Source organism: Cebidichthys violaceus, unplaced genomic scaffold (genome assembly GCF_023349555.1).
Source record: "Cebidichthys violaceus isolate CVI_PGR_0920_01 unplaced genomic scaffold, fCebVio1.0.p SCAF_8, whole genome shotgun sequence".
Taxonomy (NCBI): domain Eukaryota; kingdom Metazoa; phylum Chordata; class Actinopteri; order Perciformes; family Stichaeidae; genus Cebidichthys; species Cebidichthys violaceus.
Genome location: NW_027176964.1, coordinates 3,685,733 through 3,711,731, shown reverse-complemented (window position 1 = coordinate 3,711,731; position 25,999 = coordinate 3,685,733). Strand labels below are relative to the sequence as shown.

The following is a 25,999-nucleotide window of genomic DNA, read 5'->3' as shown; positions in this document are numbered from 1 at the left end:
AGTTAGAAATGTTATTAGTCAATAAACGGTCTTGAGTTTATTCATTTCACATAAGCCATCAGTTAAAGCCTGTCAGCCAACCAGAATAATATTTAATAAATCATAATTAAAGAATTCTGTAACACTTTATATAAAGGTCATGTCTATAATGCTTTAAAAGCACAATCATAACACATTATAATGTATCTATAAGGCTTTATAACAAGCCATCCTATAGGTGAATCTCATCAGTGGTATCAAATCATCACATGTATCTCCTGCATTAACTCGACACCTGTGAGACCAAATCTGAAGAAACTAGAACGTCTTTAAGATGTTTTTTCTGGAGAAAGAACAATCAGTCCGGTCAAAAGAAAAACCTGCTTTTTTAGATTTTTTTTTTTTTTTTTAAGATCCACTGATTTCATATCAAAGTCTCTCTCAATTCTTCACAATCCGTAGTTGTCTTAAAGGAAGACCTTCTCTCAGTGGTCTTGGATTAAAACTGCTTGCAGTCATCAGAGTGTTTCTGTCAGTGGGTTTAGTGGGAATACTTGTTTGTAGTTTTTCACCATTTTTGATTAATTTAACATTTAAAAAGTTGATCGATCGAACTGAAATTTGTGTCAAAAGGGAGAGTTGGCATCAAACTATTCAAATACATTTTGAATTCTTCCAGCTTTTCTAACTCACCACTGAGCTCAAGACAAATATCATAAACATATCACAAACTGTGATGAATTGACCAGAGAGGTTATTGTGTTAAATACAATCCATTAAAAAAAAGGACTCATCAAAACATTTGGTTCACTTCAATGGACAGAACGTATCTGAAAGCATTCACAGCATCCTCATGAGGAACAGAATGAACAGAATTAATTCACATTCTGTTCCTAACCAATCTATGGTTACTAGTAAATCCTTCTCATCAACAATGACATCAGTGCTCTTCAGCAGCATGTCAGTGGTGTCTTGTATGTAGGAGGGCAAAGCGTTCAGCAACTTCTTCATGTGTGAGTCCACAAAGACTTGAGATGAATCCTCATATGTTAAGTTCAACTGTTACTATTTAGTTTGGATTCAACTTGTATTTTTTATTTCAACCACAAGATGGTGCCATGATATGTGAAGCATACTGTACACAAGTGACACATTAATGCAGGTGACACAAGTGATGACTTGATCACCAGTGAGTCTATTATAGGATGCCTTGTTATGTGTCAACATGTTCTGAAATATATATTAAGTGGTTTGTAAACCAGCGTTGATGCTCGGCTCGGCTCGGTGACAACATTTGAAAATAGAATCTGTTATTTCTTGAAGACAAATTCAAGAAATAAAAGAACAAGAGAACAAGAAGAAGACAAGAACAGAGACTACAGACCAGTTAACATCATTCAGTCAATGGATGAGGGAACAGCTCCATGTTGATTTGTGTGTTTCATTTCCAGGCAGAGCAAAAAGCCTTTGTGTGTGTGTGTGTGTGTGTGTGTGTTTCTTTTCTTTCTCTCTGCCTCCCTTGTTTTCTCTCCGGCTGCTAACGAGATGATTGGTTTCCACCTGTGAGGTCCAGTTATGCCGCTCATTGGTTCCCACATACTTCCTGTAGCTACACTGGTCCAGCAAGAATGGTGACACTTCGTACTGATGTATTGATGCACTTTATTTTCCGCGTTCTCTCTCTCTCTCTCTCTCTCTCTCTCTCTCTCTCTTTCTCTTCTGAATCTCAGACACCGTGAAAACTACAAACAAAACAAACATCTTTACATAAATTGCGAGCTCTTCCTGGAGTCTCTCAGGCAAATGTCCGTTGCCAAACAGGCTAGCACATATTAACACATTAATAATGACAAACTACAAACTACAATCTCAAATATTCAACACATGTAAACGTAAATGCAGGTCAACAACAATACACACAAATACATGTACAAATTAACACTTTACCGTGTGCACCTCTTGGACTACGTGCAGAATTAGTTTAACCTGGGATCGTTCACTCCTCTCTGCTTCTGCGCCAGCAAACGACCCACAATGCCACGGCCCACGCCAACTCTAGGTGTGGCCCCTTACTTTGCGACATTACATGACAAACTACGATACCTTGAGGCACCACATACGGTACCATATAGACTCACTACATTCACATCTCTTTGACAGTTACACTTCCAGCTGGCCAATTATCAGTCAGGACCCTCAATTAATTAAAGGAACAAACCTGAGGAGATCCTCCTCTTTATTTTTATTTTATTTTATTAACAGGAAGGAAGGAGGTTTTGCCGTAGCTGAGCTGAGGTACACAGAAGGATTTAATAAGAGAACAGCTCATTGTTTGAATGTGTATACTGTTGAGTTAGTCAACACAACATTTTAGCATGTAGTGATTCAGTGTCGGCCCTCACCAGCTTTAAGACAGGAACAGACAGAAGTCATGAGGAGCTGCTTGATGAAATCTTGTTCGTCAAGTCCAGAATGGTTAGACAAGAAAAGAAAAAAGAGATCAAGGGAAGAAGTGGTTATTTAGTTTTTTTTAGGGACGACTTGACTGGAAAAAAACGGATACTGAGGGAGACTAGAAGCTGATGGTGACAGTAATGAAACATTGTGGATTCCAGCTGCTGTAAAAGCTCAAAGAAGAAGTTCATCCACTTCTTTTTATTGTCTCTGTCTGAGCTGTTCTTCAGTTTAGAAAACTTGTTCAGAAGGTTTGTGGATGAGGACGGTAGGTGAGATGAGGGACCTTTTACATGTTACACACATGTAGTTCACTTTAGTCCAGAAACCCTGGGATTATTAGTCTGTAACACCCTGTATTCATTTAGTAGAATTTATTTTTAGATAAGTCTTCCTGTTAGTGTTTTGTTCTCAGAGGTAGGAGTTAGCCAGACCTCACTTTGTTTGATTGATTTGTTTATCCACATTTTGAGAACCTTTATGTTTACAAGTATCGATGAGTTGGATATACATCTCTTTGATTCAAATTTTTTTTCTGCTCTGACTCTTTAAGTTGTTGTGCATGTCTGAGCTGTGGGAGAGTATAGGAAAGGAAATAAATGAGAAAACAGAAGAACAAATGGTATGAATTGTCTAACTATCATAATACTATCAATAATAAGGGCGTAGGTTTGGTTTCAACATTTATAGGGACACATATTAAGCAGGTGGGAGGATGTCGTTTTTTTTTTTATTTGAGTGTCAAATCATTAATTTCCATCATTCTGGTTAATTTTTAGACATTAATTTACGCTGCAAAGTCTGTATTTATGTAAAGGAAAAACACTAAATTCAGACACCAGGTGACAATTAAAAATATCTAAATATAATGGAACATAATGCAGTAAGGTAAATGGATTGTACTTGTATAGCGCTTTTCTAGGCTTCCAACCTCTTAAAGTGCTTTAACACTACATGTCATCATTCACCCATTTATACACTGATGGCAGGGGCTACCATGCAAGGTACCACCTGCCTATCAGGACTCTGACTAATCATTCATACACCAGGAACAGCCTGCAGGAGCAATTCTGGGTTAAGTGTCTTGCCCATGGCCACATCGACATGGACTAGTGGAGCCGGGCATCGCCGATCCTCTGATGGAAGGATGACCCTGCTCTACCACTGAGCCACAGTCACGCATACTAGACTATATGACATACAATATTGTGTTTTTATTTTTATTTTACAGCATTCTATGCTATGACTTCAGCACAGAGAAGATGTTCTCTGTTGGTCTGTTTAACGTCCTTTTCTTCATCCAACATGGTCGCATATCTACAAGTGTGTGACAGTTAAAAGCACCTGTCTAAACATTCAACACAACTGACAGTTAAAGCAAAAATCATTCAATAACAATCATATACTTTTATAGACATTTTAGATATATGTGTAGTTAGCATTGGAATGTGTACTGTATTACAGACTAATGTAAACTAGATCCTGTTTGCACCCTAAAGTTGTGCAAACAGGTCTTCTAAAAAACAAATCAAAGAAGAAGATAACAGTGGAAAGTGGAGAAGTACACAATGTTCATGAATAAAATGACAAAGAAATGCATGATTTGGAGAAACTTGAAGACTCTTCCAAAATTCCCACTGACTGTGTAAAACCAGTCCTCCTGCAACACTGGTGGATCAAAGGAGATTTCATTAGGGTCGCTAATAAGTTTGCAGAATTTCTTCTGCAGTCTTTTATATAACATGTATATCTGCAGTACACCTTTGCCACATGAGGGAGCCTAAACATTTGTGTTCTTGTTTTAATAATTGTAACCTACGTATAATATTGAATCTAATCTGAAAGGCTAATGTACATTCGGATTGATTTACTGATGAGAGGAAGTGAACAGAATGACACAGCCCGTTACCTCAACCTAAATTTATAAAGTATAAAACATGTAACAAAGTGATTACGGCTCCTACAGTGTCACTGAATTATTGTCTGAAAATTAATTGATTTAATATGAGGGTTATATTTGAGGTACCATAACCCATCCCATGCCGGTTAGGCCACCTCCTGTCTCTCTTGAGCGGCATAGTCCCCAGCCTGGATTCCCCTAATCCTGAACCTCCGTAACCCTACGAGCTTAATAGACCAATTGAGGAGCAACCGTGATGTTGTGTGAACCTGTGTGTTCTCGGCTACTTCTGCTTGGACTTGCTGCCTTTGCCTGTAAGCTTTTGTATCATCATTTAACATCACTGAACTGTTCCTGTCTGGTTCTCTGCATGTGGGTCCTTTTCCTTGCTGCCTTGTGCACAACTTGAGTCAATAAAAAAAGCCATAAACAGTACACACATACACATAGAAGATTTTTACTTTTTGACCACCATGTTGTAGGTGTTCCTGTTATATCTTTCACTTGCCTTATGGACAGAGGTTAACCAAATAACACGTTTTTGATTAAATGTAGTGGCACACCATCACAAATCATCAACAATGACAAGTCAACCATGTGTGATATGGCCTGAAAGAGCATTTATTTGGAGTACAGTACAGACCACCACATGCACTCTGGCAGGGTTTACTGGCTCATCGCTCAGTTCTAGCACTTGAAAAAATATTCTAAAGAATAACAGTCTACTGAAACAAAGCAACTCATTGAAATCATTAATTTTTACATTTTCAGCAAGTGACAAACCTGTTCAACACGAGTTCACATTCACTCAAGTCGGGCATACTGCTGCATATTACCAGCACCCAATCAAATGAGTATAGTTTAGCAACTCTGCCTTGCACAATTACAATTAATGCAAAGACAAAATCATCCGTAAACGCTGTGAACATTTTCAAGCCGATTACGATACAATACTCACATGTCAAGTTTAAACATGCACAATAAATAGCATTTCATTTTACACACAATGAAAAAAAAAAAACGTGCAGTGAACACAGCCTTGTGATTGGAGACCCGGAGCCTGTATCATGGAGTGAGATTAGTGGGTTAGTGAGCTATCTTTGAGCTTAACACAGGTTCTCTAGTACCACAAAGCTGGTTCACTTTTAACTGGAGGAGATCGCCACGGTAACCTTATGCATGGCTAACCGCTCCAGTTAGGATTCAGTTCAGAGATCAGATGAAAATGTGCTACTAAAAACTTGCAATTAAGAAAGCTGCCTCATTAATGTGAATGTCCTCAAAGCTGGATCAGTAAACTGGAGGTAACTGAGCCAGTTGACGACCAGATGGATTCAGATTAAACATCTCAGCGGAAACCAACAGCATTCAAACCAAATGTGTAAATGAAACTCATTAAAAGCACTCAGGTCTTCAGAGATCATTGGAAAACAAGTTAACATTTACAGTTCCAGATCTTAAAGGAAACTGTTCCCATTTCAGTGTCTTGTAGCTCAGTTGAAAGGTCAACGTCGGGAAACAGAAAGTGATTCATTATTTCTTGCGTGGCACCTTGTCGCCGAGCGGTACTTCATCCATCAGTTTCTGCAGAGGGACACAGAGGGATGTCAATGTCACTGTATCAAAACTAAATATTATAGATTAAACAGAATGTATCCACAACAATGGTAGTTTCATCTGGTCAAAACCATATATGACCATGTAGGAACAAGATATTACGAAAACAGGAGATCATCATGATCAAGTGCAGAAAATGCCTGAGAATATTTACGTTTTGAAGTTTTTGTCAGTACCAAAGTAATCCAGTGATAGCTGTCTGTTCATGCATTGTTTTTGCACTCCAATTGGCAACTTGAAACATGAGAATAGAGTTATAACCAGCCAGCAACCTCCGGTTCTGCCGAGCGAAGCCGATGCAAAAGTGTCTTAAACCTGCATTCTCTCTACTGTCCATCAGGGGGCGACTCCTCTGGTTGTACAGAAGTCTATAAGAAAATGACTCTACTTCTCTCTTGATTTATTAAACTCATGTTTACATTGTAAACATGAGTTAGTGTCTCAATCTCTAGTTTCAAGTCTTCTTCAATACAGCATGATGTTCATTTAGTAAATTATGGTCCATTTAGAGTCAAACAGACCATAAAGTGGAGTATTAGGGCGGGCATTCTGTGATTGACAGGTCACTACCGCTACCAGAGCCGTATATGGCGTCTGGAAGTCACTCCTCTGCATTCCAAATATGGTCACTTCCGTTCATTGTTGCGAAAAAAAAACAACATGACGACGGACATAATTTTGGATGGCAACGGCGGAATCGCAGAACTCGAAGCTACATAAAACAGTCCACAAACCAATGGGTGACCTCACGATGACTATGTCTACTACTTATATACAGTCTGTGGTTATGACTGGATTGTCTCACAAGTTGCCAGTTTACACTCAGTTAGCAGTTTATTTTTAAGCTGATAAAAAGCTAAATCTTCGTCAGACAACACTTGTTGGGTTTTGAGATTGCATTTTGGTATGCTTTTGCTCTCCTTTCGTCCACCTGCCTGCAACCAAAGCCAGCTCAAACGTGATTAGTCGATACTGCTTAGACAAACGGAAACGAGAATGCTTCCCATATCAAAATCTAGTCCCGTTGCCGACAGATTCTGCGTTCATATCATGATCAGGGGATCACCAAAGTGATTAAAATGTATTCCGAGAGTAACATGAATGTGTGACTAAATGCCATGACAACCCATCCAACAGTCATCGTCCAGACATTTGACTCAAAATATCAACCTCATTGTGGCGCAAGAGGAAAAGTCAGGGGATCACCAGTTTTTAGGAATTATTCTCTGGGGATCTAGTTGTTAAAGATATTTACGTCTGCACCAAAGTGGTGGACCAATTGACACTAGCGTGGCCAAAAAAGCAAAACCCCATCAAAGTCCAATTCATTGATCAAACGTGCACTCACCTTGAGCAGCCGGCTGAAATAGGTGAAGCCGTCCTCTCCGTCCCTGCGGCTGTCGTCCACCTTGTACCTCCTGCAGGCCAGCAGCAGCTCGTTGGAGCTGTAGATAGGGGCGGGGTCGATGGAGTGGCTGTTGATCAGGCTGACCAGGTACTCCCGGTAATGCTTCCTGGACACAAGTGCAACACCGTGTTAGCATCACACACAGCTTCCTGCTCGTGCTGATGATGACACTTAGTCAGTATGAGATTTAGTGATTCCTTGTATTCTTTTCACCACCTAGTCTATTTTTTTTAGTTTTGGCCATCCTTTGTTTGCTAACCTTACCAACATTATATATTGAGAATTAGAGGTATATTGTGTTGTTTTATGAATTGTCATTTTAAACATTGCCAGTTAACATTGTTTTTACACTGAATTTTGATCAGGCGTCGAGAAAGATGTGTCAACCGTTACATGCTTTATGCTGAAACGCGTCAGCAGAATTGTCAGAATATTGGTTGTAAATAAATTAAACCAAAAGACATGACACATGAGGTAATTGTTTTGGTAATTGTTCTGTTTCCATAGAGGTGAAGAACTTTTATATTGCAGTGAAAATCAAGGTCAGAAAGTAAAATGTGACAGGAGCAAAACAACTGCTTTTGGTTCAGAGGGTTAAGCTGGCTGAAACTGGCTGAAACTGGCCCATTCATCTGTATGGATGGAAACATGTTTAGAGATACGATGCAAATAATACTGTATAAAGTCATCTTACTCGCAGAGACCAGCATGTCCAGGTTGGGTCTGAGCTCCGCAAGCTGAATCTGGCTGCTGGCCTCCCTCATCCTTCTGCTCTATCACTCCACACAGACCTGAAGAAAGAGAGGCATGAAGAAAAATAAATAAAGATAGACAGAGACCAGAGGAGTAAATGGAAATGGGAAGAAAAAAAGAAGGACTCACACAGAGCAAATGCCCTGGAAAGGATATTATGTTTGTAATCGTTATTAAAAGAGTGTATTTACGGTTAGGATTCATGGCCTAGGTTAAGAATAATTATCCATTAACACTTAATTAAGAGTGAAGATGAATGGGAATGGGTGAGATGTTTAGCATGTTAGAATGCTAACAAAGCTAATTGGCATTAAACACAAAGTACAGCTGATGGGGATGTCCCTTGCAGGTATTTGGTCATAAACGTAAGTATTAGACTTAAAATGTTGACCTGATGATAACGCTAGTTGAAAAGTTAGGAGATTACCAAATTAAAAGGAATCCTGATGGGGGACATGGATCAGGCTGCACCTGATATAGAAAGATTGGCTGTCATGGCTGCCATCAGTTTATGTCAGCACAGATAAGCTATAGATAGATAGATATACAGTTGTGGTCAAAAGTTTACATACACTTGTAAAGAACATAATGTCATGGCTCTCTTGAGTTTCCCCGTTATTTCTACAACTCTGATTTTTCTCTGATAGAAGTATCTGTTCCAATCACTCTTTGTCACAAAAAACATTCATGAAGTTTGGTTCTTTCATGACTTTATTATGGGTTAACAGAAAAAGTGATCAAATCTGCTGGGTCAAAAATATACATACAGCAGTGCTAATATTTGGTTACATGTCCCTTGGCCATTTTCACTTCAATTAGGCGCTTTTGGTAGCCATCCACAAGCTTCTGGCAAGCTTCTCGTTGAATCTTTGACCACTCCTCTTGACAGAATTGGTGCAGTTCAGTTAAATTTGATGGCTTTCTGACATGGACTTGTTTCTTCAGCATTGTCCACATGTTCTCAATGGGATTTAAGTCAGGACTTTGGGAAGGCCATTCTAAAACCCTAATTCTAGCCTGATTTAGCCATTCCATTACCACTTTTGATGTGTGTTTGGGGTCATTGCCCTGTTGGAACACCCAACTGCGCCCAAGACCCAACCTTCGGGCTGATGATTTTAGGTTATCCTGAAGAATTTGAAGGTAATCCTCCTTCTTCATTATCCCATTTACTCTCTGTAAAGCACCAGTTCCATTGGCAGCAAAACAGCCCCACAGCATAATACTACCACCACCGTGCTTGACGGTAGGCATGGTGTTCTTGGGGTTAAAGGCCTCACCTTTTCTCCTCCAAACATATTGCTGGGCATTGTGGCCAAACAGCTCGATTTTTGTTTCGTCTGACCACAGAGCTTTCCTCCAGAAGGTCTTATCTTTGTCCATGTGATCAGCAGCAAACTTCAGTCGAGCCTTAAGGTGCCGCTTTTGGAGCAAGGGCTTCCTTCTTGCACGGCAGCCTCTCAGTCCATGGAGATGCAAAACACGCTTGACTGTGGACACTGACACCTGTGTTCCAGCAGCTTCTAATTCTTGGCAGATCTGCTTTTTGGTGGTTCTCGGTTGACTCTTCACCCTCCTGACCAATTTTCTCTCAGCAGCAGGTGATAGCTTGCGTTTTCTTCCTGATGGTGGCAGTGACAAAACAGTGCCATGCACTTTATACTTACAAACAATTGTTTGCATTGTTGCTCTTGGGACCTGCAGCTGCTTTGAAATGGCTCCAAGTGACTTTCCTGACTTGTTCAAGTCAATGATTCGCTTTTTCAGATCCATGCTGAGCTCCTTTGACTTTCCTATTGTAGCGTTTGTGGGCGTTTGTATCCAATGAGCCCTATTTAAATGGCCTCAGAGAAGTCACCAGTTGTAGTCACTCATAATCACTCACAAGAAGTTAAGAGGCCATGCTATGAAGCTCATTTCATTGACACAACTTTCTAAGTCACCAAAATTGCTAATTCATGTTGCTGTATGTATATTTTTGACCCAGCAGATTTTGTCACTTTTTCTGTTAACCCATAATAAAGTCATAAAAGAACCAAACTTCATGAATGTTTTTTGTGACAAAGAAGTATCTGTTCCAATCACTCCATCAGAGAAAAATCAGAGTTGTAGAAATAACTGGAAACTCAAGAGAGCCATGACATTATGTTCTTTACAAGTGTATGTAAACTTTTGACCACAACTGTATCTATGGTCTGCCCCCAAGCTGTGATTGTTGACAGTTTTTTTCATTAAATTATAACATTGACTTAAGTCGGCGAAACGCGATCGGCCCATGTTGTGTGGTAGGAGAGTCGAATGAAGTGCCTTTTATGAAAACGCACAGCCTGGTTAACTGAGAAAGTTCATAAACACCTTTGTGGGTTTTAGGTTTTGTCGAGCCAGCGAACGCAAAGACGGCCTTGCTATGTCGAACTTGCTTCATAGTACAACCCTCTGGCCTACCTGTCTGTGTTCCAGGTGGGGGTTCAGTGTTGAAGGCCACTCCATTATTCTGTGAGTCATAGAAAAGGAAAATAGAAGAAGAGCATAGGTTACTCACATTAGTCTGTTTTACACAGTTCACTATGGTGGCCCTGAGGTGCAAAACACAAAACAGCAAAGAACATTGGACAAAAACAATAGCAACATAAACACAACATTTCATAAAACACACTACAGAAAACACAACAAAATATAAAGCAGAATAACATTTTACAAAGACATTCAAACCAAAAACAACCACATTTTGGAAAATATGACAACAAAACAGAAAACACAGTGACCTTTCCAATAACTTCAATAAAACAAAATATAAAAACAAAACAGAAAAGAAATGTAACTTGAAATATTGTTTTCTGTTATGTTGTGTTTTATCAAATATTGTTTTTCATGTTTTTTGTTCTTTTCTAATTCGTCAATGCATTTTCTAAAATGTCGTGTTTTGCACCTTTAAAAAGTTTTCTGAAGCAACAATGGCTGAATTGTGTAACACTGTAAAGTCTTTTTTTACTAGCAAGAATTATTTCTTAATGCTGTGAGCACCACAAACTAAATTCCAATCAAATCCAAAATACTGGGGTGAAGGCAGAAAATCATGTTTTCACATAAGGGTTGTCAAAAATGAAAGTTGATTTTTCCTTTGTAAAAAAACAAAACACATAAGTTTCGATTTATTCAAATATCTATTTTTGCACCTTATGTCCATGACAGTGTGTCCTAACTGACCGCGAGGGAAGCAGCACTGAACAGAGCACCATTTTTGAGCTAAACTTTTGTAGGACGCACAGTCTCTATTTATTCCTGTAGCTCACTTTTAAAGCCGGCAATGGACGAGGAACAGCTGACGGGAAGTTGGAATGAGGAGTTCTCTATCCGATAAGTTCTCATATCAATACGAACCCCTAAATAAGTTGGCAGCTGGCTGGAGGGAATTCGCCTGAAAGTTTCCTACTTGCTGGTGGCAATATTGTACATAATTTCTAGTAAATACCACAATACAAATCGTGTGTTTTCCTGTTTAAAAAAATAAAAAAATTGCGCGCGCGTGCGTGCGTGTGTACCTGCAGTAAAGCCTGCAGTCTGGAAGGTTCCCAGTCTCTCAGATAGAAGAGGCAGTCTCTGGGATGATGGGCATGTAATCCAGATACACTGCACTCGTCCACTGCACACGTCTGATAGGACAACAGGAGAGGGAGGAGGAGACACCTGTCACTTGTTCAGGGAAGTCAGATCAATCATCTCTATGATAACCTCAAGTTGCATTTACAACAAATGTGTTTAAGGCATTTAAACCAACTGAAAAGTTCACTTCTTTTAATAATAATAATACATTTTTATATTTTTCAAGCACTTTTCCAGACCCAATACACCAACGTTCTTTTAGACCTTTTAGTAGGTCACACAAAGTAATGATTAGACAAATGTTAAATGTATTTAAATTAAGGACTAATGTTTAGAGACTCTGACAACATAGTCAAAAGAAAAAAATCAGAATAAACCTAATAATTTGTACCAGCTTGCAGTTTGTAGCCTGAACATGTACAGTGAGTCTTGAACTTTTAAGAACTTAATAACGTTATGTCTATATCTCATTACACATTTTTATTTATTCTTATACTTCCAAGAAAAAAAAAATACAAAGATATTTGCTAATTTATTACACTATCAGAATAATAAAAATGATGATTGTTGAAATTCTTATATATTTAATTGTTAACAAGTGTACCTCATGTCATCTTTCATATACATCTTTTGCCTCAAATAAAATATGCAAAAATGAGGAAAATGTTACTACTAATTACTGCGTATGCTTTTCAATTTCATGTTGGGCTAAATTACAGGTTGGTCAAAATATTTGTCCAGGTCTAAAGATTTTGTACAACAACTCTGGTAATGTCGGCTGGTCCACCCCTTTGGTCCAGACTGAAATATCTTAAAAACGTGGTGCCATGTCATTTTGTACAGACAGTTGTATCCCATGGACAATGAATTCTACTGACTCTTCATCTCATGCCACCACATTGATGTGGTTTTTGTGTAAAATGTCTTCTTTGGATGGACTGCAAAGAGAATTTGGAGAGACCCTCTGACTTATGATGATTAATATGTAATGTTACATAACTTGCCAACACAGTATTTATTTCACCTGTTTTCACAGATGAACAAAAAAATGCAGCTTTGAGAAAAGATAATTAAGAAATTTAGAAAGATTATCCTGGCAAAACCTCTTTTTTCTACCTGTTCTTAAAGGCAGGCTTGGTAATCTTGAGAAACGGAGTTGTTTAAGATTAACAAGCCCTTACGCAGGAGTACGCTAGACTTTTAAAATCATCCAACCAAAAAAACCCAGCCCAGCGTTTTCCAATTCCCACTCTTTTCCAATGAAAGTAGCTCACAGCTCCAGATCGCAAAATTGCTAACTCTAGCAAGAAAGTTGCAGGTAGGTAGACAGGTATGAGGTATTTTTTTCTGTCAGAGCATTTGATTCATTGATTGCTGTAATGAGATTTTCAACTTAAGTATCAAAACATGTTTTTGAAGAAGATTCACAACCCTGCCTTTAAGTCATGAACGAGGCAGAGATCAGACTGAGGAAATCTTATTTTTTTATTTCCTCACTTGCCTCTCAGGGCTTCCGTAGAAATCAGTTTTGGAATTGAATATTATTTGAGACTTTAATGAATTAATTGATGAATTCTTTTTAATATCTATGATAATCCCTGCAGGCAGAAAGTTGTTAGTCAAACTAATTGGGATAACGGCCTCTATATGGGATGATTTAGGCATTTGCTTATGCTGATGATTAATTGACTGAAACACACAATTTAAGGGGTAATAATATGTACTGGGTAGTAATAAACAGTGCTATGTGGACCACATAGCACTGTGTCTAATAAATCAGAATTCTTTCTCCATCACTATGTTGATAATTGCGGTACAAAAACATGAAACAGGACTGCAGTATGAGTCCGACTTACAGTGTGGAACGGGTTGTTGCAGCCACTGCAGAACTGGTAACGACACTGTGAGCAGCAGAAATGCATGCAGCCTCCTTTGGACAGCGCGTACTGAAAGCGACAGTTAGGACAGGCTGGAGGGAGGAGGGGAGGAGCGACAGCCAGGATGTGAATGGTGAGAAAGAGAAAGAGGGAAAACAGAGAGGAGGGAGGCAGTGTCAGCACATAGAAGAAAATCTAGTGTACAAATAAGCAGATTCTTTATTCACTGAATGAATATTTTAAACTAAGAAAGCCCATTTCCGCTAGTAAAAGAACAAAATAAGAGGAAAACCTAGCCTTGGTAATAAAAATACCCCGATGGTAAGTCATAATTATGAGATTAAAAAGTCATATGAGACGAAAAAGTCATATTATGAAAAAATCTAAATGATAAAATAAAAAGTAATGGGATGAAAAGTTGATGTCCTTTCTTTTACTGACTAAAATGGGCTGTCATATGAACCACTGTGACTCCTGTGTGAGGGTGAAATTGAGGGCCAGCTGCCTCACTACAAAAACTGAGCCAGGCATTGATCAAAGGGAGGAGAAGTTACCATTACATTTCACCTGAACGCCATCTGTTTAGCCTCACCTGACCTGCCCTCTATGAAGCAAATGCTTACAAACTGTATTCAGGGTTCTCACGGCTTTTCAAGACTCAAAATCAAGCACTTTCAAGTAACCTAAACCAAAAATTCTCAAAAACCTTTATCATCACATCTTAAGTGTTACTATGAATGAAATTGCAAAAAATAAAGAATTAATTTATACCCACAGCAATCGATGTATATTGACAATTTGATGGGATGCTTTGAATATTTTTATTTAAAAAGGTACAGTGTGTAACATTTAGGGGATCTATTGGCATAAATGGAATATGATATTATGTATGTTTTCATTAGTGTATGACTACCTAAAAATAAGTATCGTTGTGTTTTCGTTATCTTAGAAAGAGCCGTTTATATCTACAAACAGAGCGGGTCCTCTTCATTGGGCCGGCCGCCATGTTTCTACAGTAGCCCAGAATGGACAAACTAAACACTGGCTCTAGGCTCTCCTCCTACACACTTGGCAAATGGTAGAAGTTCAGTTGGTTGCAATCTGCCACCTGACTGCTAGATAACGCTAAATCCTACACACTGCACCAATAACGAATGCTAATTTCCAAAATAAGGGATCAACAGAGGACTTATCTAATGACGAGTGAACACAAGAAAAGAACTTCATCTTGTTTGTATCTTTAATAGTGTCAAAGAACACATAGCCTTCAAATCATTTTTAAAAAACGGTTTGTATATTTGCCTTAAAGTAAAGCAATATCTGTATCTGTTCAAACAACAGAAATGATCAAATGAACAAAATGATCTGATTATCTCAGAAGAATATTTACATTAGAAAATGTTAGCACTCATTGAAACTCATTCAGTTCTTTTACTTTCTCATTTAGTTTTAGGATCCGCTGCGCATCTGCAGACAGGATTGTTTAATTTAAAAAATAAAAGATTTTAGTTTTTTACGAGTGAAGATGAAACACCAGATTATGCTGAAGCATCTGAGAGTATATCTGACCTCAAGCATCATCCTAACATAATGGTTGAAATTAAAAAAATATTTAAACTTTTAAGACATTGTACTAACCCTGCACATTGACTCAGTGAGAGGTGGGTTAGAGTAAATAATATTGTCTACTACATGCTATTTTGTTTCACATGGATCACAAATCTATTAAAAAGTGCACACCTTGCTAAATTACAGCGCTGCTAGATAAAAAATATTCCTGCAGAGATGCAGTGGCTAGCTGTGCATTTTATACCTGGGCCTTCAGTGCTGTCCTACTACAGTTGAACCACCTCCAAATGACTTCATTATGACACCACAGCTACAGGTTATTATTTGTTTGTAGGGGTGTAACGAACCGAACAATGTTTGAATAATACTAGTGCATTTGGAAAATGCAGAAGCTTAAATTGTGGGAAATATAATGTTCTTTCGGTGGAGCCACTGCGCTCAACCTGGCAACCCATCCAAAGCGTAACAGACAATGTGCTGTCTGACACGCCCACCACGGAAAACAAACATTGTACTCTGGTGATGCACGTGTGTTCTGGGAGGCTATGCTAAACTAGCTTAGCAGGAAAACTAACAGCAGTACACGCGCTGAAAACTCTACCTGCAGCGTTTAGGCAGCTGTTACCTACTGATTCAAACAGGGCTAAAGCAATTGCCACACAATCCACATTTCTCCAGACCATAATTCTTGTTTTGTAAAATAAAACAGATACACGAATACGCGCATGACGGGACGCTTCGTCATTAACGGACAATGCATATAGTCAAAATCAACATAATTAACACAATGACAATAATATGACAACAAAGCATGACAAATCAATCCAGCAAACCTGCGGCGCTAAAACACTTATTCCACCACACACTCAAGAGCACCATTCAAATATTATTCACATCAGAGGGAACAATATTAACCATATTATAAAACGACACCATAAACAAATTAACACAGTAGTTATGCTACTGCAGATGTAAAAACACAAAAGCAGTTCACTTACCAAAGCTACTGTTCACTTAAAGACAAACTCCATCCTCCTTTCTTTGTTTACAAAGAGTTTAATACCGCGGTTGTACAGTACATCGGTGCGGTTCAGTTCCAGCCAGAGGTCCTCCTGCGAACGTGTTCTCTGAGTTTTAGATCCACTCAGGTCTCAGCAAAAGTTTTCAAAAGCACCGTAGCTTGTAAGTGTCCTGTCGTGCTATGGTGTCTTGTTGCTGCCTTGGTTAGCCAACTCAGGTTAGCAAATCCAGTTTAGCTCCAAACACCAAGACACTCAGTCGCAAATAAAACGCATTCCCAGCCATACAATGTGCAACGCTTCTCTGACGCTGTTAGCCAGGAATACCGTTCGTACAAATCCTTTTCCTGGCTGGGTCAGGCCTGCTAGCTGAGGGGTTGGCCGACCCTTTCTTACAATGTCCAGCTTGTCTGGAAATGTCCTTCTCCAGTTGCCAGTAACTCCCAAATCCGTTTCTCCTCCTCCTTCAGCCATTGAGTGTTAAAAAAACAAAGCTACACCAAGCAAAACGCTAAACATGTCATGTCAATGTCCTAACTTCTTACATATCTTTCAACTTGAACCCTTACTACTACTAACTTATGCTAGCTAGCTTCAGCTTCTCAACAGTGACGCTAGCCCACTGACCAATCACACCACATGTTAATGCTGAGCTGCACGTTAATGCTGACGTACTTGTAGGCCACCTAGACAGCTCTGACATGTCAAAGAATACGCCCAACATGTCAAACTAAAAATCTGATTGGTTGAAGACTATGACAATCAACAATATTGTCCCCATTTACTTTCTAGCTTCTTACCTAGAGAAATAGGGGCGAAATCTGATTGGATAAAAGCTCTACTTAAAAGAAGCTGCACGCTGGAAGCAGCGCTGCAGGCTGGAAGCAGCGCAACTGAGGAAGACAGTAGCTGTGCAATGAGAAAATAAGCTAATGGGAAAAATAATTAGAATACATGTAGTGTATTTATGAAAAATTATTAAATTATAAAATAGCTATAACTTTGTGATTCTGTTTAGGCCGGCAGAGAAGGCTTTGCTGGCCCTGATGGCCCACCCCTGCAGAGATGTGTGTGCTTACTGATGCCGTTGTCTCTGAGGTATCCAGCCAGGCCCTGTCTCTGATACTCCGGATCATTCTCTCTCTTCCAGGACTGGTACTGTTCACAGGACAGACCTGTATGCTGAGACTCCCACTGCAGAGACGATACAGAGACATGCATTTACACCAATTCCCATGGTAACCAATTGTCCTCCTGGTGAAATCAAAGCTTTAAAGAGAAGTCAATCTTAAGTTAGCTTTAAAATGGTCCACTGTGTTGAACATTGAAACAATACTAACAAAATATTCAGTGCAGTTCAGTCGATTTTTTGGTTCGTGATATTTTTTATATTATTTTACAGTGTTGTCCATGATGAAAGGGAAATCAATACAACAGAAAGAGAGACACATTATACTTACAGGCTTCTTACACTGAGCACAGAAACTGTTGTGACACTGAAAACAGGTGACTTTAAGCTGGTCTCCATCATAGATGAACCCATATGAACACTGAGGAGAGGAAACAAGGGGAGAGGATACAGGAGGATAGGAGGCAGTGGAAAGAATAATTATCTAATATGACTACACTTGCTTTGAGAAAACATTGTTTAAATGATGTTGTTAACTACATTAAATTTGCAAACAATGACTATAGAGAATATACTTAATATCATATTTTAAGTAATATTTCATGCCTGGGTAATTGTTCCCAGTATTTAGTTGAGTTGTGGTGATTTAAAACAATAGAGAAAATGTATTAGATAAACAGTTATTCTTACAATAAAAGCTGATTATTATAATATAAATATGCACTTTACTAAACTGATTGCACACTGGTGAAATAACAAACATGTACAGTGCCACTGAATCTACTTTGGGTCCTACTTAACCTTGTCACGTCATCTGATTTACTGACATTGCTGCTTTAACTATATTAAACATAACATTTTGATGCCAGTTCAGACGCATCTACTGGTTAGAAAATGTTATATTGAAATAGTATAGTAAGTATAAAATACTGCGCTTTAATGTTATCGAAGCTTTCAAAGTCTTAAAAATGTGACTTTTTGTTGACAAAGCTAAGACTGTACTTACATGACAGCACCAGAGGAACTTGGGGTCCTTGATTAGAGCCTGCTCTGTCAGCTTCTTATGGAACAGTTCATAGACTTCTGGCTCCAGACACTCACGCAGCTGAAGAACATAATACAATAATACAACCTAGAAATCAATCCCTGAGAGGTAGCAGGGACCCAGTCAGCATAGAAATGTATTTGTAGATGGGCTGAGGCTTGCAAAAACACAGGTATGATATTTTCAAAGGGACACTCCACTATGAAGATCATGAAGATCCAACACGTCCTCATACCTAAACGACAGAATAGGTTGTTTGCCAGTGACTCCCAAAGTGACATATAAGACCATTGTATTTAACGTTGTGAAATAGTCACACGGTGGCAGTTTTTAACACATGGTTAATGTTGTGAAACAAAAACACTTGGTTAGGTTTAGGTAAAGATCATGGTTTGGGTTGAAATAAGTATGTTTGTAACGTAGTACGTGACGTAGTTACGTATGCAGTGTATAAATATCTCAACAAGTTTGACCTCGTTCAACACCAGGTTTTTTGAGTAAAAGTTATGGGTTTGTTAGAAAAGATCATTGTAGGGTTAAAATAAGTGTTTGTTACATAGTAAGTAATGTGGTCACGTACTGACGTGGTTATGCACTACCATAGTTACATACTCACGTAGTTATGCATTAAGATAGTTACGTAACAACGTGATTATGTACTGACTTAGTTACGTACTGATGTAGTTATGTACTACCGCAGTTAAATACTCACATGGTTACGGACTAACATAGTTATATACCCACGAAGTTACAAACGGAACATAAAGGTAAAATAGTTGCTGATATAATAATGTTCTAAACCAGGGGTCATTAATAGGTGGAGCGCGGCCCGAATCCGGACCCTGGACCTACAACCAATAGATAAGTGAGCATTATTACATTTTGACGGAACGCTTCTATTTTAACCGGCGCAGTGTTTCCAGCCTTTACGGCACTTGTTCAGTGGTTCAGGAAACACACTGACCAATTACATGCGTTGTAAATCACATCACGTGATGCTACTCAGCCAATCAAATATGTGTATTCTGATAAACATCCCGACTTGAGTGAGATTTACACACACGGGGAGATGGGGAGAGAGATTGAGTAGTTGGAGAATAATACGTGAGTCAGTGAAGTTATTTCACATGGCGTTCACCAAAAAGAGAAAAGCTTTCAGAGAGACCAGAGCCTTTAAACAAGAATGGACAGACTCTTCAATGTTAATTCTTCCCACGAGCAGTTCATAACCAGTATGTCTCATATGTTCAGAGACTGTGACGATAATTAAAAGTGGTAATATGAAGCGTTACTACGAGACAAAGCAAATTTGAGCAAATGTACCCACTCACATCTGAAATGAAGACACAGATAATAAACAATGTAAGAGCCCAATATGATCAGAATCCTAACACGTTAATTCACTGCCCAACAATGATGTTAACAGAGAAGAATAGAGCTGAAACAAGTGGTTTAATAACCACAGATTAAGTCCCTGCACACACATTTCTCTTTTCAGAAGATGAGAAAAATATAATGTGGTTTTCTTGGTCGACATCGCTTCACACCTGAATGAACTGAATTTAAAGCTGAAGGGCAATTCACTGAAATAAATGTTTTAATTAAGCACATTTTTCATAAGCTTTCTGCTGTGTAATTTATTCTTTAATCCAGCCCTTATTTTACTTGAAGTGAGAGAAAAAAACATGTATTTATTATTAAAGTATGTATTATTTATAATTCATCCAGTTCAATTTGAAATCTGACAATGAATATTGTTGAGATATTATTTAATTGAACTTTCTTTATTTGATTTGAAAGGAAGTTGTTGACTACATACAGACGTTAATACAACTGTTGGCTACTTCAATATATATATGGGACTAAATCATGGTGCAAGTTAGACATTATTGTGATGTTCCGGACCTTTGCATAAGGAAATTCTCTCTAACTGGACCTTGTTGAACTTTAATTGAATACCCCTGCTCTAAACCTTGGGAATGAAACTGAGGATATCTTGCCATCTGCTGCTTCTATTTTTAACTATTCTGCTTTTTTAAATCCCTTGTGTTTTTTCCTTATCGATATGTACTAATAATACAGTTGGATGTACTGTGCAAAGCATTTGCTGCTCCTGAAAAAAAACAAGTAATTGGGCATTACTTGCAACCACTATCTGCCCCGTCTAAATGTCTGATTAACTAAAGACATGGGGGTTAATGATATTACAGCACAAACAAGCCCATAAGGGTTTGCAGCTGAGTGCAATTATTCATGTGGCAAAATAAGAATGTTGCATTTGCGCCAACAATGCAGGCAGAACAATAGAGAGAGAAAAAGAAAAATGACATTTGCAGATGGAGAGCTACAAGTCCTGACTGACGAGGGGCAGAGGCATTCCTTGAAACTTCAAGCAAGGAATTTAAACGCGACAGAGAGAAATTGTATGTTGGATTTAAAATGCTTTTTTGTCAGTATAAATGCTCTTCAGTTACATTCTGAAGAAGCTGATCATTTCAAATGACTGCATGTGGCTATTAATGCTGATCTTTGTGAATTGGACTGTTTTTGCAAGGAGGCTCATTTAAATGGAATGGGGAAGATTTTTCACCAAATGTCTGCACATGAGCAAAAAATAATATGTACCACACAAGGAAACAGAAATTTGTTGTGCCACTTCCTGGCGTGACCAGGCACCAGTAGTCTTTAGCTTATCCTCCCTCAAACATTCCTTGGTTCGTCTGCCGCCCTACCTGGATGTCCAGGGTGGAGAAGTAGCTGTTGAGGTGTTCGGGGTCATTGATGTCAGGCTCCCAGCAGACTGGACACACCATGTCTCTGATGTGTTTGTCCCTAACAGCGATGGTGAAGTGCTGCTGGAAGCAACCACAGCACACGGAGCACTGACATGATGTCAGAGACTGCATCTGAAAGAGAGAGGAAAGGGGGGAGTAGGGCATGACTTCAGACATGCTTCACCGCTGTAGAACTCATACAAAGATTTTTTTTGCCGTCTCAGTACCTTGCTGTGGGGGAAGATGGAGAGGCAGATGGGACACTCTTTAGCCAGCACTCGCTTGATGAACTCCCTGTCGTGGGACTCTCGCACAGCCTGCACCACGTCCTCCAGTGAGTAGGGGGCGCTGTGCTCCAGAAGCAGCGACAGTGCCAGCTCACAGCGACCCCAGCTGGGGAGATCGTACACCGCGAGTAACCTCCGACATATGCGCTGGAAGAGATGAATGGAATTATGTAGGAGAATACAGCCAAGCTAGACTTCAGAAATCCAATCAGCTATCCCAGCCATGACCACTTGGTGCAGCAGAAGATTCTGAGAACACAACATTGACATATTATCATAAAGTTGGTAGGGTTGGCCGTGTTATCCGTGCCACAGACACAGTGCAACATTAATGTTTAAGACCCAGTGGAATGAAAAATAAATTTTCCCTGCAAAACGACCGGCGGAGTTTTGCTGACAGGTGAGCGGCGAGCTCGGTCAGCATGGAGGGAGGCCGGGCGGTGTTCATCTGCATCTCCGTATTGCTCTAAACCAGAGGTAGCCAACACGGTGCCCGCAGGCAACTGGTCGCCCGCAAGGCATGTTCTAAAAATAGCACTAGTCACCGTGGAGCTCCGTCTAAACATTTTAGTTGCTGTTCATTTTAAATAAAAAACACTTGCATTAATGTAGATTTTAAAATGACAATATTTCTTGTCATAAGAGAGTTGGGTACCCGGAGGCGCACGGCGGACAGCCAGGACGAGGCCGCCGCACCGCACTAGGTTTTCAGGTTCCGAAGGTCCGTCAGTCCTCGGAACAGGCTGCGGTGCAACAACTCGTGGGTGGCGGGGGTAGAGGCGAGGCAACTCAATCCGACTGAAAAGGCCCGGACTAGAGGTTTGGAGCCCAAAGACGCTCGCACGCCTCGGAGGGTTGGATCCCCCCCTTGGCTATAGACGAGACTTTTTAATAGTTTCTTCGTGGAGAAAAAGGTACCATTAGAAAAGCTGCTGTCGGTGACAACAGACGGGGCTCCCGCCATGACGGACAGGCATGCAGGCTTCATTACGCAACGCAAAGGTGACCCAGACTTCCCAAAATGTCTACATTACCACTGCATCATTCACCAGCAGGCGCTATGTGCAAAAGTAACCGGCTTTGATCATGTGATGACTCCTGTCGTGAAGATCATAAATGGCATCCGCTCCAAAGCCAAACAACACAGGATATTCATAACTGATCATTTGTATAAACAATAGGACAGAGTTCATGATTTGTTCAAAAATGTTACAAAAGTGGTTAGTACAAATGAGACATGATTTGAAGATATGACAGGGCACAGCGAGCACTTAGTCCACGGCCCCGGAAAGCGGCGAGGTCTGGGTGAGGAGCGCTGAAAAGCACCTTCGCCCCGAGTCTTTCCAATCCGACCTAGTGCCGGGGTCACGGTGCACAGCAACGGAGGATATGCGCCTGGCGAGGGTATAGCGGTCCTGACGTGCAAATCGGTCGTCCGACCTGGATATAGGGGCCAAAGACCAATCAAACCAGTAGCTGGTTTCCTCCGAAGTTTCCTTCAGGATAGCTGGTGCTCACAGTTTTTCCCCTCTGCATTCACGTGAATATGGTGTATAGAAAGTGTTCAATCATAATTCTCGTGGTGCCCACGATACCTGAAGGCAACATTGTTGAGGAAGGTTCTCAGCCTTCTTTGTGATGCTGTCACTCATGATGACGCGCCCCTCTCAGTTGAAGCCACGCCCCCACGCTAGATCAGGGTCAAAAGTCTGAACTGAAAAAAACAATCTGAAAGTGAAAAAAAGATTTGAAACCGAAAAATATAAAATCTGAAACTGAAAAATACAAGACCTCAAATATCAAAATATATATGAAAGTGAAAAATGAAAAAAATAAATGTATTAAAAAAAATTCCAGAACTGAATCAAAATTATATTCAACCCAAACAAACTTTTCATTCACTTATTTTTATTTTGAATACATTGCTGTATTTTTCAATGTTCAAGACCATAACTTGAACTTTCAGGTTCAAATAATTTTTTCAAATGATCAAAACTTTTGACCTGGATTTAGCTCCATACCCTTTGTACTACTCAGTACCCTTGAAGTAGCTCTGTTTCAAAAAAGTTGGTGACCCCTGCTCTAAACCCTAAGTCCACCCACTTTTCAGCAGCCCAATCAAATGCAAAGGATTTAATTTAAATGCCTCTAGAACACTCAAATTTCACTGTAAAATACTCACAGCACTGGAGCTCAAGATGCTCTGACTTCCATTTCACTGGGACTTTCAGGTGGATGACTGAATAATCATACAGAAGCATGGATGAACTTGGCATGGCTAACTTCCTTTCTCCTCTGCAGCATGTTGTACTTTCATACAAACATAGCTCTACAGTGACACCTTGTGGCATTAACAAGGACTTCACTAGACAAGATTTTCCCTCCTTGTGGCACTATTGCAGAAAAAGAGTAAGGTTGTTATGGTAGTATATGCATCCAGCAGCAAAAGTTAACTGTGGTCAATGAGCTGCCGCCTGACTGATTTGTCTGCAGAGCCCCAAAGACCCGCCCCCGCTGCTGCACAGAGCACAAAAAGCATGTTTAGCTTGCTTATATTTTATCAAATTGCACCAACTTTGACACTGCCAGTCCTTGGGTCCCCAGTAATACCCAAGCACAAGCATACACACGTAGGACACACACATACATACAGACAGATACAGTTGTGGTCAAAAGTTTACATACACTTGTAAAGAACATAATGTCATGGCTCTCTTGAGTTTCCAGTTATTTCTACAACTCTGATTTTTCTCTGATAGAGTGATTGGAACACATACTTCTTTGTCACAAAAAACATTCATGAAGTTTGGCTCTTTCATGACTTTATTATGGGTTAACAGAAAAAGTGACAAAATCTGCTGGGTCAAAAATATACATACAGCAACATGAATTAGCAATTTTGGTGACTTAGAAAGTTGTGTCAATGAAATGAGCTTCATAGCATGGCCTCTTAACTTCTTGTGAGTGATTATGAGTGACTACAACTGGTGACTTCTCTGAGGCCATTTAAATAGGGCTCATTGGATACAAACGCCCACAAACGCTACAATGGGAAAGTCAAAGGAGCTCAGCATGGATCTGAAAAAGCGAATCATTGACTTGAACAAGTCAGGAAAGTCACTTGGAGCCATTTCAAAGCAGCTGCAGGTCCCAAGAGCAACAGTGCAAACAATTGTTTGTAAGTATAAAGTGCATGGCACTGTTTTGTCACTGCCACGATCTGGAAGAAAACGCAAGCTATCACCTGCTGCTGAGAGAAAATTGGTCAGGAGGGTGAAGAGTCAACCGAGAACCACCAAAAAGCAGATCTGCCAAGAATTAGAAGCTGCTGGAACACAGGTGTCAGTGTCCACAGTCAAGCGTGTTTTGCGTCTCCATGGACTGAGAGGCTGCCGTGCAAGAAGGAAGCCCTTGCTCCAAAAGCGGCACCTTAAGGCTCGACTGAAGTTTGCTGCTGATCACATGGACAAAGATTAGACCTTCTGGAGGAAAGTTCTGTGGTCAGACGAAACAAAAATCGAGCTGTTTGGCCACAATGCCCAGCAATATGTTTGGAGGAGAAAAGGTGAGGCCTTTAACCCCAAGAACACCATGCCTACCGTCAAGCACGGTGGTGGTAGTATTATGCTGTGGGGCTGTTTTGCTGCCAATGGAACTGGTGCTTTACAGAGAGTAAATGGGATAATGAAGAAGGAGGATTACCTTCAAATTCTTCAAGATAACCTAAAATCATCAGCCCGAAGGTTGGGTCTTGGACGCAGTTGGGTGTTCCAACAGAACAATGACCCCAAACACACATCAAAAGTGGTAATGGAATGGCTAAATCAGGCTAGAATTAGGGTTTTAGAATGGCCTTCCCAAAGTCCTGACTTAAATCCCATTGAGAACATGTGGACAATGCTGAAGAAACAAGTCCATGTCAGAAAGCCATCAAATTTAACTGAACTGCACCAATTCTGTCAAGAGGAGTGGTCAAAGATTCAACGAGAAGCTTGCCAGAAGCTTGTGGATGGCTACCAAAAGCGCCTAATTGAAGTGAAAATGGCCAAGGGACATGTAACCAAATATTAGCACTGCTGTATGTATATCTTTGACCCAGCAGATTTGATCACTTTTTCTGTTAACCCATAATAAAGTCATGAAAGAACCAAACTTCATGAATGTTTTTTGTGACAAAGAAGTATCTGTTCCAATCACTCTATCAGAGAAAAATCAGAGTTGTAGAAATAACGGGGAAACTCAAGAGAGCCATGACATTATGTTCTTTACAAGTGTATGTAAACTTTTGACCACAACTGTATAGAGACAGAGACCGCTGCAGGAAAGACATTTTTTTGCAGGCCATCCCGGAAGTTAGCATCGCACTGCTTCGCTCGACAAAAAGTCAACGGCCATGACTTTTGCCGGCTTGGAGGCATAAAAATGACCACGGTCTAAAAAGTGTACTGTAAAAATGTAGCTTGAGTCTGGTAGACAACCACTACGCTGACGCCTGCTCAAAGGGGATTTGACACCATGGACTGCCGACCAAGAGAAACGGACCGTTACCTTGATTTAATTTTATCATCCGGAGCTCGAGTCTGAT

The 25,999-nt window shown here is 39.8% G+C and overlaps 1 protein-coding gene across 3 annotated transcripts in view; it reads right to left on the bottom strand.

Moving 5' to 3' along the window:
• Window positions 1–4,849: 4,849 nt before the first annotated feature.
• The window catches only part of rnf31 (ring finger protein 31), a 50,203-nt gene continuing 29,053 nt past the window's right edge, over window positions 4,850–25,999 (bottom strand). For all 3 annotated transcript variants that reach the window (XM_068701682.1, XM_068701683.1, XM_068701684.1), the window contains 11 exons: window positions 21,355–21,561; window positions 21,086–21,259; window positions 18,315–18,413; window positions 17,640–17,729; window positions 17,259–17,373; window positions 13,571–13,683; window positions 11,654–11,764; window positions 10,557–10,605; window positions 8,053–8,149; window positions 7,299–7,464; window positions 4,850–5,917 (listed from right to left, as the gene is read on the bottom strand). In XM_068701682.1, the coding sequence (XP_068557783.1) occupies window positions 5,867–5,917; window positions 7,299–7,464; window positions 8,053–8,149; window positions 10,557–10,605; window positions 11,654–11,764; window positions 13,571–13,683; window positions 17,259–17,373; window positions 17,640–17,729; window positions 18,315–18,413; window positions 21,086–21,259; window positions 21,355–21,561 (1,272 nt within the window). In that variant the 3' untranslated portion in view covers window positions 4,850–5,866. The remainder of the gene's footprint in view (window positions 5,918–7,298; window positions 7,465–8,052; window positions 8,150–10,556; window positions 10,606–11,653; window positions 11,765–13,570; window positions 13,684–17,258; window positions 17,374–17,639; window positions 17,730–18,314; window positions 18,414–21,085; window positions 21,260–21,354; window positions 21,562–25,999) is intronic.